The sequence below is a fragment of the Nerophis lumbriciformis genome, linkage group LG26, assembly GCF_033978685.3.
Source record: "Nerophis lumbriciformis linkage group LG26, RoL_Nlum_v2.1, whole genome shotgun sequence".
Taxonomy (NCBI): Eukaryota; Metazoa; Chordata; class Actinopteri; order Syngnathiformes; family Syngnathidae; genus Nerophis; species Nerophis lumbriciformis.
The window spans coordinates 3,545,673-3,560,180 of NC_084573.2; the positions used below are offsets into that span (position 1 = coordinate 3,545,673).

Here is a 14,508-nt window from a genome sequence, read left to right on the forward strand (position 1 = left end):
AAGCGAGGGAAAATGACTGTAGCGTCCCGAAAGAGTTGGTGCTGCAAGGAATTCTGAGAATGTGTTCTGTTGTGGTACAAATATCCTCCCGAAACGTCATTGTCGTTGTTGTTTATTGTGTTTTTATTATATGGCACAGGTTTATGACAGTGTTGACGTTGTTTATACGGCCACCCTTAGTGTGACATGTAGGTCTGCTGCCTAAGTATATTCCGAGGGTATATCCTTGAAGCGAGCTTAACGTGGTTGGTCTGCCATTAATTAAGTCAAACGACGCAAGCGCCTGATTTCGTGTTACCTAACATGCATAAAAATGTTTTACCTTTTGATAGAGGGAAGTATTTCTTCTTATTATTAATTTTTAAAGTTATGTACATGTAGATGCTCGTTAACTCTCAGTCACAGCAGCTGATGGACGCTGTATTGTCAAAATGAAAGCAACATCATATAGGTTTTCTCCTTCGCTGTCTACTTTTAGTGTGGGGACCAGTGTCTCCAGTATTGTCCACACCTGTCTCCATCCAAACACAGCGGTGCGCTCTTAAACACACGGCGGGAAGCGAGGGAAAATGACTGTAGCCTGATTTTATGTTACCTAACATGCATAAAAATGTTTTACCTTTTGATAGAGGGAAGTATTTCTTCTTATTATTAATTTTTAAAGTTATGTACATGTAGATGCTCGTTAACTCTCGGTCACAGCAGCTGATGGACGCTGTATTGTCAAAATGAAAGCAACATCATATAGTTTTTCTCCTTCGCTGTCTACTTTTAGTGTGGGGACCAGTGTCTCCAATATTGTCCACACCTGTCTCCATCCAAACACAGCGGTGCGCTCTTAAACACACGGCGGGAAGCGAGGGAAAATGACTGTAGGGTCCCGAAAGAGTTGGTGCTGCAAGGAATTCTGGGAATGTGTTCTGTTGTGGTACAAAAATCCTCCCGAAACATAATTGTCATTGTTGTTTATTGTGTTTTTATTATATGGCACAGGTTTATGACAGTGTTGACGTTGTTTATACGGCCACCCTTAGCGTGACATGTAGGTCTGCTGACTAAGTATATTCCGAGGGTATATCCTTGAAGCGAGTTTAACGTGGTTAGTCTGCCATTAATTAAGTCAAACGACGCAAGCGCGCATGCGCCTGATTTCGTGTTACCTAACATGCATAAAAATGTTTTACCTTTTGATAGAGGGAAGTATTTCTTCTTATTATTAATTTTTAAAGTTATGTACATGTAGATGCTCGTTAACTCTCGGTCACAGCAGCTGATGGACGCTGTATTGTCATAATGAAAGCAACATCATATCGTTTTTCTCCTTCGCTGTCTACTTTTAGTGTGGGGACCAGTGTCTCCAGTATTGTCAACACCTGTCTCCATCCAAACACAGCGGTGCGCTCTTAAACACACGGTGGGAATCGAGGGAAAATGACTGTAGCCTGATTTTATGTTACCTAACATGCATAAAAATGTTTTACCTTTTGATAGAGGGAAGTATTTCTTCTTATTATTAATTTTTTAAGTTATGTACATGTAGATGCTCGTTAACTCTCGGTCACAGCAGCTGATGGACGCTGTATTGTCAAAATGAAAGCAACATCATATAGTTTTTCTCCTTCGCTGTCTACTTTTAGTGTGGGGACCAGTGTCTCCAATATTGTCCACACCTGTCTCCATCCAAACACAGCAGTGCGCTCTTAAACACACGGCGGGAATCAAGGGAAAATGACTGTAGCCTGATTTTATGTTACCTAACATGCATAAATAAGTGACGGGGTTTCGGTAAATTATAAAGGACATGGGATGACTAACCGTCTGGAATTTCATCGCCAATTATCGTTATGCCTCGTCATTATATTCCTCGTCCATTAACAAGTAAAAAGTCAAGGCCGGTCACGGCAAATGTTGGTCAATTTTTATGGGCATTACGGCAAATGAGAGGGCGGTTGCTGGTGGTTAAGTCCGAGTCCTGGAGAACCCCCTTTAAGGAATGCACCATTTGAACTATCACACTGCATTTTCTGAAAAACTTCATGCTGAACAAAGTCTGATTGTAGGCAAACGCTTGGAGATATCGACTCTGCGTGAAAACCGTGAGTGCCTCAAGGCTGTGAGGAACGTTCCGGTGTCGTCAGATTTCCGATAAGTGGAGAAATGGCCGAGTTAGAGCGAGTAGGAAAAGGTGAATTTTGGCGTTTTTCAGAGCCGACATTTAACATTGGAGTCAATGAGAGGCTGAGCGGACTTCCTTGGCTCTGAGGGCCACCAGAAGCCGGATGGGACACCGCAAAGAGGTTCTCACCTGTTGGTATCCCAGGTGATGACGTTGCCGTCAAAGCCGGAGGTGACCAGGAGGCGCGTGTTGGTGTCGTACTCGATGTTCTTCACCCAGCTGGCGTGGCCGTGCAGCGAGCACACCTTGGAGTTGAGCTTCCTCAGGTCCCACAAGGCGATGGTGGTGTCGTCGGAGCAGGTGGCGAACAGACGGTTGTCCAGGAACCTGCGGTGGCACAGAATCCACACCTGTATCACGTCGGGCTCCGGGTGTGTCCGCTAATGAAACACGTCCGGTGTTATTAATGACCCAGTGTTATTAATGACCCAGTGTTATTAATGACCCAGTGTCATTAATGACCCAGTGCCTTTTAATGACTCAGTGTCATTAATGACCCAGTGTCATTAATGACTCTGTGTTATTAATGACACTGGGTCATTAATGACACTGGGTTATTAATGACCCAGTGTCATTAATAACACAGAGTCATTAATGACTCTGTGTTATTAATGACACCCTGGACAAGTCCCCCCCTCATCACAGGGCCAACACAGATACACAGACATCCATCCATCCATCCATTTTCTACCGCTTATTCCCTTTGGGGTCGCGGGGGGTGCTGGAGCCTATCTCAGCTACAATCGGGCGGAAGGCGGGGTACACCCTGGACAAGTCGCCACCTCATCGCAGGATACACAGACAACATTCTCTTATTATTAGAATCAAATGACAGCAGTCATTTCCATTTCTAATATAAGTGTTTAGGCCCACTTACAATGACAATAACAACAAATATTGTTTTTCATGAACTGTGTACTTGTATTGTTTGTCTGGGTGGAGGTCCTGCTTTGGAAATAGTTTGTACCCCTTTCATTTAGTTCCCATTAAAACATTCACATGTTGCACAATGAGATGTAAGCAGGGGATCATGTGTACATTCCTGCAACTTCCTGTTTGTAAAAAATATATTTTTATTAGTATTTATTTAATATACTAACAGCATTTAATAATTAGTATTTATAAATTAAGATTCCTAATAAATGACACTAGAATAAGCACACATTTGATTGGTAAATCATAGAGTAACGACCTGGAATTACACTTTATGTGTGGTGTTGGAGTTGTCCGACTTTTTGTGTGGCTGTAAACGCATCACTGGCTAAGTGCCATATGTGCAAGTGTTGGCACACGTTAGAAAGAGCGAGCGGCTGCTGTTGATATAACAAAGTTGCTTTTGGTCTGGTTTGTACTGCAGAAAATGACCACTTTTGCTAGATATCATTTTTTTTACTAATGTTTTGGTGATGTGTTTATATAAGGCCGACAATAAAGAGTTTTGCTCAGTAAAGAAAATGCCTGGTTAGGCTTTGTGTATGTAGTGTGTGCCTTTCTTGGTTTACATCTATGCTGTTATTATGCTGTTTGTTACTTATGTACGTTATGTTGCAGCTATTTAAAATAGTTTTGTCAATTTGTTCTGGCCTGAAATAAATTGGCCCTTTGAAACATATCTTTGTCTTTGTGTGTTGTATGTAGAGCACATTGCTTAGCAGAGTTGAGTGATGCAAATGCATGTCAAGTTGATCAACACATTGTATTATTCTCCAGTGCAATAACAGTACTGAAATGAAGGCTAAAAGGGCATTAATGGGAGCTTTAAAAAAAAAAGAAAAGAAGAAAAAAAGAAGTAACTAAATAGTTACTTTTCACAGTAACGCATTACTTTTTGGTGTAAGTAACTGAGTTAGTAACTGAGTTACTTTTGAAATGAAGTAACTAGTAACTGTAACTAGTTACTGCTCTGCAGTAACTAACCCAACACTGTTAATGACCCAGTGTTATTAATGACACTGGGTCATTAATGACACCGAGTCATTAATAACACTGTCATTAACAACTTTGATACGGATGAAGGGGATGAGAAGAAAGGCACCTTATGTTGTTGACACAGTCCTCGTGGGCCTCCGTCAGGGTTTTGATGTGCCTGGAGGAGACGGGATCGAACAGCAGCACTTCGGTCTGCTCGCAGGCCACCGTCAGCACCGACCTGCAGGAATCACATTCTGTTATTTTAGTAAAGCAACAGGAGTCTACGCAAAAAGTGTTGTTTGTAACATGAGCTGGATTTAGTATTTGGAGCAGTGCAGTCAAATGATGGAAATGTTGATTCTGATTCAACATTCAAATTCTTTAAGAGACTAAGAACAGTTGGAAAATGTTGATGGGCCTGCTATCTGTGCCCCGGACCGACCTCTGGCCGCGGGGTCTTCGGAAGCCAGTGTACTTTTAAGATGGTGCCGAGTGTGAATGTTTTGGAGCGTTCACACAATAAATAGATGAATTTTGGTGTAGAAAACAATGTGTGAATGTTTTGGAGCGTTCACACAATAAATAAATGCATTTTGGTGTAGAAAACCATGTGTGAATGTTTTGGAGTGTTCACACAATAAATAGATTAATTTTGGTGTAGAAAACTATGTGTGAATGTTTTGGAGCGTTCACACAATAAATAGATTCATTTTGGTGTAGAAAACCATGTGTGAATGTTTTGGAGCGTTCACACAATAAATATATGCATTTTGGTGTAGAAAACATCGTGTGAATGTTTTGAAGCATTCACACAATAAATATTTATTTTGGTGTAGAAAACTATGTGTGAATGTTTTGGAGCGTTCACACAATAAATAAATGCATTTTGGTGTAGAAAACCATGTGTGAATGTTTTGGAGCGTTCACACAATAAATAAACGAATTTTGGTGTAGAAAACCATGTGTGAATGTTTTGGAGCGTTCACACAATAAATAGATGCATTTTGGTGTAGAAAACCATGTGTGAATGTTTTGTAGCGTTCACACAATAAATAAATGCATTTTGGTGTAGAAAACCATGTGTGAATGTTTTGGAGTGTTCACACAATAAATAGATTAATTTTGGTGTAGAAAACTATGTGTGAATGTTTTGGAGCGTTCACACAATAAATAAATGCATTTTGGTGTAGAAAACCATGTGTGAATGTTTTGGAGCGTTCACACAATAAATAAACGAATTTTGGTGTAGAAAACCATGTGTGAATGTTTTGGAGCGTTCACACAATAAATAGATGCATTTTGGTGTAGAAAACCATGTGTGAATGTTTTGGAGCGTTCACACAATAGATGAATTTTGGTGTACAAAACATCGTGTGAATGTTTTGAAGCATTCACACAATAAATAGATTCATTTTGGTGTAGAAAACTATGTGTGAATGTTTTGGAGCGTTCACACAATAAATAAATGCATTTTGGTGTAGAAAACCATGTGTGAATGTTTTGGAGCGTTCACACAATAAATAAACGAATTTTGGTGTAGAAAACCATGTGTGAATGTTTTGGAGCGTTCACACAATAAATGCAGGAATTCTGGTGTAGAAAACCATGTGTGAATGTTTTGGAGCGTTCACACAATAAATAGATTCATTTTGGTGTAGAAAACCATGTGTGAATGTTTTGGAGCGTTCACACAATAAATAAATGCATTTTGGTGTAGAAAACCATGTGTGAATGTTTTGGAGCGTTCACACAATAATTAGATTCATCTGGTGTAGAAAACCATGTGTGAATGTTTTGGAGCGTTCACACAATAAATACATTCATTTTGGTGTAGAAAACCATGTGTGAATGTTTTGGAGCGTTCACACAATAAATAGATGAATTTGGTGTAGAAAACCATGTGTGAATGTTTTGGAGCGTTCACACAATAAATAGATGAATGTTGGTGTAGAAAACAATGTGTGAATGTTTTGGAGCATTCACACAATAAATAGATTCATTTTGGTGTAGAAAACCATGTGTGAATGTTTTGGAGCATTCACACAATAAATAAATGCATTTTGGTGTAGAAAACCATGTGTGAATGTTTTGGAGCGTTCACACAATAAATACAGGAATTTTGGTGTAGAAAACCATGTGTGAATGTTTTGGAGCGTTCACACAATTAAGTTTGAAAAATGGCCAATTCATTATGAGTGGGGGAAATTTCCCGGAAAACCTGGAATTCTGGGTAATGTGGGAATTTTTGGAATTTGTCAAGGGAAAGCCCGCGATTCCCGAATAGGCTGAACAGTTTGAAGTTGGAACGGTTTGAGTCGGGTGAAAAACGTGGAAGGTAGAGTGCGCCAAAATCTGTAGAATAATAATAATAATAAGTTTAAATAGATTAATTTTGGTGTAGAAAACAATGTGTGAATGTTTTGGAGCGTTCACACAATAAATAAATGCATTTTGGTGTAGAAAACCATGTGTGTGAATGTTTTGGAGCGTTCACACAATAAATAGATGGATTTTGGTGTAGAAAACCATGTGTGAATGTTTTGGAGCGTTCACACAATAAATAGATGAATTTTGGTGTAGAAAACAATGTGTGAATGTTTTGGAGTGTTCACACAATAAATAAACGAATTTTGGCGTAGAAAACAATGTGTGAATGTTTTGGAGCGTTCACACAATAAATACATGAATTTTGGTGTAGAAAATGTGTGAATGTTATGGAGCGTTCACACAATAAATAGATTAATTTTGGTGTAGAAAACCATACGTGTGAATGTTTTGGAGCGTTCACACAATAAATAGATAGATTTTGGTGTAGAAAACCATATGTGAATGTTTTGGAGCATTCACACAATAAATACATGAGATTTGGTGTAGAAAACCATGTGTGAATGTTTTGGAGCGTTCACACAATAAATAGATGAATTTTGGTGTAGAAAACAATGTGTGAATGTTTTGGAGCATTCACACAATAAATACATGAATTTTGGTGTAGAAAACCACAACAATACATTTTAATTACATTTTTTTAAATCAAACATTGATTTGGAATGACTCATGATTAATCACAGCTTATTACTTAATTGTGTGAATGCTCCAAAACATTCACACATGGTTTTCTAGACCAAAATTCATCTATTTATTGTGTGAACGCTCCAAAGCATTCACACATTGTTTTCTACACCAAAATTCATCTATTTATTGTGTGAACGCTCCAAACATTCACACATTGTTTTCCACACCAACATTCATGTATTTATTGTGTGAACGCTCCGAAACATTCACACATGGTTTTCTACACCAAAATTCATGTATTTATTGTGTGAACACTCCAAAACATTCACACACATGGTTTTCTAAACCAAAATTCCTGTATTTATTGTGTGAACGCTCCAAAACATTCACACATGGTTTTCTACACTAAAATTCATATTTATTGTGTGAACACTCCAAAACATTCACACATGGTTTTCTACACCAAAATTCCTGTATTTATTGTGTGAACGCTCCAAAACATTCACACATGGTTTTCTACACCAAAATTCCTGTATTTATTGTGTGAACGCTCCAAAACATTCATACATGGTTTTCTACACCAAAATTCCTGTATTTATTGTGTGAACGCTCCAAAACATTCACACATGGTTTTCTACACCAAAATTCCTGTATTTATTGTGTGAACGCTCCAAAACATTCACACATTGTTTTCTACACCAAAATTCCTGTATTTATTGTGTGAACGCTCCAAAACATTCACACATGGTTTTCTACACCAAAATTCCTGTATTTATTGTGTGAACGCTCCAAAACATTCATACATGGTTTTCTACACCAAAATTCCTGTATTTATTGTGTGAACGCTCCAAAACATTCATACATGGTTTTCTACACCAAAATTCCTGTATTTATTGTGTGAACGCTCCAAAACATTCACACATGGTTTTCTACACCAAAATTCCTGTATTTATTGTGTGAACGCTCCAAAACATTCACACATTGTTTTCTACACCAAAATTCCTGTATTTATTGTGTGAACGCTCCAAAACATTCACACATGGTTTTCTACACCAAAATTCCTGTATTTATTGTGTGAACGCTCCAAAACATTCACACATTGTTTTCTACACCAAAATTCCTGTATTTATTGTGTGAACGCTCCAAAACATTCACACATTGTTTTCTACACCAAAATTCATGTATTTATTGTGTGAACGCTCCAAAACATTCACACATTGTTTTCTACACCAAAATTCATCTATTTATTGTGTGAACGCTCCAAACATTCACACATTGTTTTCCACACCAACATTCATGTATTTATTGTGTGAACGCTCCAAAACATTCACACATTGTTTTCTACACCAAAATTCATCTATTTATTGTGTGAACGCTCCAAACATTCACACATTGTTTTCCACACCAACATTCATGTATTTATTGTGTGAACGCTCCAAAACATTCACACATGGTTTTCTACACCAAAATTCATGTATTTATTGTGTGAACACTCCAAAACATTCACACACATGGTTTTCTAAACCAAAATTCCTGTATTTATTGTGTGAACGCTCCAAAACATTCACACATGGTTTTCTACACTAAAATTCATATTTATTGTGTGAACACTCCAAAACATTCACACATGGTTTTCTACACCAAAATTCCTGTATTTATTGTGTGAACGCTGCAAAACATTCACACATGGTTTTCTACACCAAAATTCCTGTATTTATTGTGTGAACGCTCCAAAACATTCATACATGGTTTTCTACACCAAAATTCCTGTATTTATTGTGTGAACGCTCCAAAACATTCACACATGGTTTTCTACACCAAAATTCCTGTATTTATTGTGTGAACGCTCCAAAACATTCACACATTGTTTTCTACACCAAAATTCCTGTATTTATTGTGTGAACGCTCCAAAACATTCACACATGGTTTTCTACACCAAAATTCCTGTATTTATTGTGTGAACGCTCCAAAACATTCACACATTGTTTTCTACACCAAAATTCCTGTATTTATTGTGTGAACGCTCCAAAACATTCACACATTGTTTTCTACACCAAAATTCATGTATTTATTGTGTGTACGCTCCAAAACATTCACACATTGTTTTCTACACCAAAATTCATCTATTTATTGTGTGAACGCTCCAAACATTCACACATTGTTTTCCACACCAACATTCATGTATTTATTGTGTGAACGCTCCAAAACATTCACACATTGTTTTCTACACCAAAATTCATCTATTTATTGTGTGAACGCTCCAAACATTCACACATTGTTTTCCACACCAACATTCATGTATTTATTGTGTGAACGCTCCAAAACATTCACACATGGTTTTCTACACCAAAATTCATGTATTTATTGTGTGAACACTCCAAAACATTCACACACATGGTTTTCTAAACCAAAATTCCTGTATTTATTGTGTGAACGCTCCAAAACATTCACACATGGTTTTCTACACTAAAATTCATATTTATTGTGTGAACACTCCAAAACATTCACACATGGTTTTCTACACCAAAATTCCTGTATTTATTGTGTGAACGCTGCAAAACATTCACACATGGTTTTCTACACCAAAATTCCTGTATTTATTGTGTGAACGCTCCAAAACATTCATACATGGTTTTCTACACCAAAATTCCTGTATTTATTGTGTGAACGCTCCAAAACATTCACACATTGTTTTCTACACCAAAATTCATGTATTTATTGTGTGAACGCTACAAAACATTCACACATGGTTTTCTACAGCAACATTCATCTATTTATTGTGTGAACACTCCAAAACATTCACATGGTTTTCTGCACCAAAATTAATGTATTTATTGTGTGAACGCTCCAAATAATTCACACATGGTTTTCTACACCAAAATTCCTGTATTTATTGTGTGAACGCTCCAAAACATTCACACATGGTTTTCTACACCAAAATTCATGTATTTATTGTGTGAATGCCCTAAAACATTCACACATGGTTTTCTACTCCAAAATTCATCTATTTATTGTGTGAACGCTCCAAAACATTCACACATGGTTTTCTACACCAAAATTAATGTATTTATTGTGTGAACGCTCCAAAACATTCACACACATGGTTTTCTACACCAAAATTCCTGTATTTATTGTGTGAATGTTGAATATTGTGTGAATACATGAATTTTGGTGTAGAAAACCATGTGTGAACGCTCCATTACATTCACACATGGTTTTCTACACCAAAATTCCTGTATTTATTGTGTGAACGCTCCAAACATTCACACATTGTTTTCCACACCAACATTCATGTATTTATTGTGTGAACACTCCAAAACATTCACACATTGTTTCATCTATTTATTGTGTGAACGCTCCAAAACATTCACACACATGGTTTTCTACACCAAAATTCATGTATTTATTGTGTGAACGCTCCAAAACATTCACACATGGTTTTCTACACCAAAATTCATGTATTTATTGTGTGAACACTCCAAAACATTCACACACATGGTTTTCTAAACCAAAATTCCTGTATTTATTGTGTGAACGCTCCAAAACATTCACACATGGTTTTCTACACTAAAATTCATATTTATTGTGTGAACACTCCAAAACATTCACACATGGTTTTCTACACCAAAATTCCTGTATTTATTGTGTGAACGCTCCAAAACATTCACACATGGTTTTCTACACCAAAATTCCTGTATTTATTGTGTGAACGCTCCAAAACATTCATACATGGTTTTCTACACCAAAATTCCTGTATTTATTGTGTGAACGCTCCAAAACATTCACACATGGTTTTCTACACCAAAATTCCTGTATTTATTGTGTGAACGCTCCAAAACATTCACACATTGTTTTCTACACCAAAATTCCTGTATTTATTGTGTGAACGCTCCAAAACATTCACACATGGTTTTCTACACCAAAATTCCTGTATTTATTGTGTGAACGCTCCAAAACATTCATACATGGTTTTCTACACCAAAATTCCTGTATTTATTGTGTGAACGCTCCAAAACATTCATACATGGTTTTCTACACCAAAATTCCTGTATTTATTGTGTGAACGCTCCAAAACATTCACACATGGTTTTCTACACCAAAATTCCTGTATTTATTGTGTGAACGCTCCAAAACATTCACACATTGTTTTCTACACCAAAATTCCTGTATTTATTGTGTGAACGCTCCAAAACATTCACACATGGTTTTCTACACCAAAATTCCTGTATTTATTGTGTGAACGCTCCAAAACATTCACACATTGTTTTCTACACCAAAATTCCTGTATTTATTGTGTGAACGCTCCAAAACATTCACACATTGTTTTCTACACCAAAATTCATGTATTTATTGTGTGAACGCTCCAAAACATTCACACATTGTTTTCTACACCAAAATTCATCTATTTATTGTGTGAACGCTCCAAACATTCACACATTGTTTTCCACACCAACATTCATGTATTTATTGTGTGAACGCTCCAAAACATTCACACATTGTTTTCTACACCAAAATTCATCTATTTATTGTGTGAACGCTCCAAACATTCACACATTGTTTTCCACACCAACATTCATGTATTTATTGTGTGAACGCTCCAAAACATTCACACATGGTTTTCTACACCAAAATTCATGTATTTATTGTGTGAACACTCCAAAACATTCACACACATGGTTTTCTAAACCAAAATTCCTGTATTTATTGTGTGAACGCTCCAAAACATTCACACATGGTTTTCTACACTAAAATTCATATTTATTGTGTGAACACTCCAAAACATTCACACATGGTTTTCTACACCAAAATTCCTGTATTTATTGTGTGAACGCTGCAAAACATTCACACATGGTTTTCTACACCAAAATTCCTGTATTTATTGTGTGAACGCTCCAAAACATTCATACATGGTTTTCTACACCAAAATTCCTGTATTTATTGTGTGAACGCTCCAAAACATTCACACATGGTTTTCTACACCAAAATTCCTGTATTTATTGTGTGAACGCTCCAAAACATTCACACATTGTTTTCTACACCAAAATTCCTGTATTTATTGTGTGAACGCTCCAAAACATTCACACATGGTTTTCTACACCAAAATTCCTGTATTTATTGTGTGAACGCTCCAAAACATTCACACATTGTTTTCTACACCAAAATTCCTGTATTTATTGTGTGAACGCTCCAAAACATTCACACATTGTTTTCTACACCAAAATTCATGTATTTATTGTGTGAACGCTCCAAAACATTCACACATTGTTTTCTACACCAAAATTCATCTATTTATTGTGTGAACGCTCCAAACATTCACACATTGTTTTCCACACCAACATTCATGTATTTATTGTGTGAACGCTCCAAAACATTCACACATTGTTTTCTACACCAAAATTCATCTATTTATTGTGTGAACGCTCCAAACATTCACACATTGTTTTCCACACCAACATTCATGTATTTATTGTGTGAACGCTCCAAAACATTCACACATGGTTTTCTACACCAAAATTCATGTATTTATTGTGTGAACACTCCAAAACATTCACACACATGGTTTTCTAAACCAAAATTCCTGTATTTATTGTGTGAACGCTCCAAAACATTCACACATGGTTTTCTACACTAAAATTCATATTTATTGTGTGAACACTCCAAAACATTCACACATGGTTTTCTACACCAAAATTCCTGTATTTATTGTGTGAACGCTGCAAAACATTCACACATGGTTTTCTACACCAAAATTCCTGTATTTATTGTGTGAACGCTCCAAAACATTCATACATGGTTTTCTACACCAAAATTCCTGTATTTATTGTGTGAACGCTCCAAAACATTCACACATGGTTTTCTACACCAAAATTCCTGTATTTATTGTGTGAACGCTCCAAAACATTCACACATGGTTTTCTACAGCAACATTCATCTATTTATTGTGTGAACACTCCAAAACATTCACATGGTTTTCTGCACCAAAATTAATGTATTTATTGTGTGAACGCTCCAAATAATTCACACATGGTTTTCTACACCAAAATTCCTGTATTTATTGTGTGAACGCTCCAAAACATTCACACATGGTTTTCTACACCAAAATTCCTGTATTTATTGTGTGAACGCTCCAAAACATTCACACATGGTTTTCTACACCAAAATTCCTGTATTTATTGTGTGAACGCTCCAAAACATTCATACATGGTTTTCTACACCAAAATTCCTGTATTTATTGTGTGAACGCTCCAAAACATTCATACATGGTTTTCTACACCAAAATTCCTGTATTTATTGTGTGAACGCTCCAAAACATTCACACATGGTTTTCTACACCAAAATTCCTGTATTTATTGTGTGAACGCTCCAAAACATTCACACATTGTTTTCTACACCAAAATTCCTGTATTTATTGTGTGAACGCTCCAAAACATTCACACATGGTTTTCTACACCAAAATTCCTGTATTTATTGTGTGAACGCTCCAAAACATTCACACATTGTTTTCTACACCAAAATTCCTGTATTTATTGTGTGAACGCTCCAAAACATTCACACATTGTTTTCTACACCAAAATTCATGTATTTATTGTGTGAACGCTCCAAAACATTCACACATTGTTTTCTACACCAAAATTCATCTATTTATTGTGTGAACGCTCCAAACATTCACACATTGTTTTCCACACCAACATTCATGTATTTATTGTGTGAACGCTCCAAAACATTCACACATTGTTTTCTACACCAAAATTCATCTATTTATTGTGTGAACGCTCCAAACATTCACACATTGTTTTCCACACCAACATTCATGTATTTATTGTGTGAACGCTCCAAAACATTCACACATGGTTTTCTACACCAAAATTCATGTATTTATTGTGTGAACACTCCAAAACATTCACACACATGGTTTTCTAAACCAAAATTCCTGTATTTATTGTGTGAACGCTCCAAAACATTCACACATGGTTTTCTACACTAAAATTCATATTTATTGTGTGAACACTCCAAAACATTCACACATGGTTTTCTACACCAAAATTCCTGTATTTATTGTGTGAACGCTGCAAAACATTCACACATGGTTTTCTACACCAAAATTCCTGTATTTATTGTGTGAACGCTCCAAAACATTCATACATGGTTTTCTACACCAAAATTCCTGTATTTATTGTGTGAACGCTCCAAAACATTCACACATGGTTTTCTACACCAAAATTCCTGTATTTATTGTGTGAACGCTCCAAAACATTCACACATTGTTTTCTACACCAAAATTCCTGTATTTATTGTGTGAACGCTCCAAAACATTCACACATGGTTTTCTACACCAAAATTCCTGTATTTATTGTGTGAACGCTCCAAAACATTCACACATTGTTTTCTACACCAAAATTCCTGTATTT

At 36.5% G+C, this 14,508-nt stretch overlaps 1 protein-coding gene across 1 annotated transcript in view; it reads right to left on the reverse strand.

Annotated features, from left to right (window-relative positions):
- Positions 1-14,508, reverse strand: part of wdr32 (WD repeat domain 32) — a 132,365-nt gene that overhangs the window by 13,221 nt on the left and 104,636 nt on the right. Inside the window, exons 2-3 of the mRNA XM_061986820.2 lie at positions 4,212-4,325; positions 2,306-2,503 (exon numbers count right to left, since the gene is read on the reverse strand). Coding sequence (XP_061842804.1) covers positions 2,306-2,503; positions 4,212-4,325 — 312 coding nt within the window. The remainder of the gene's footprint in view (positions 1-2,305; positions 2,504-4,211; positions 4,326-14,508) is intronic.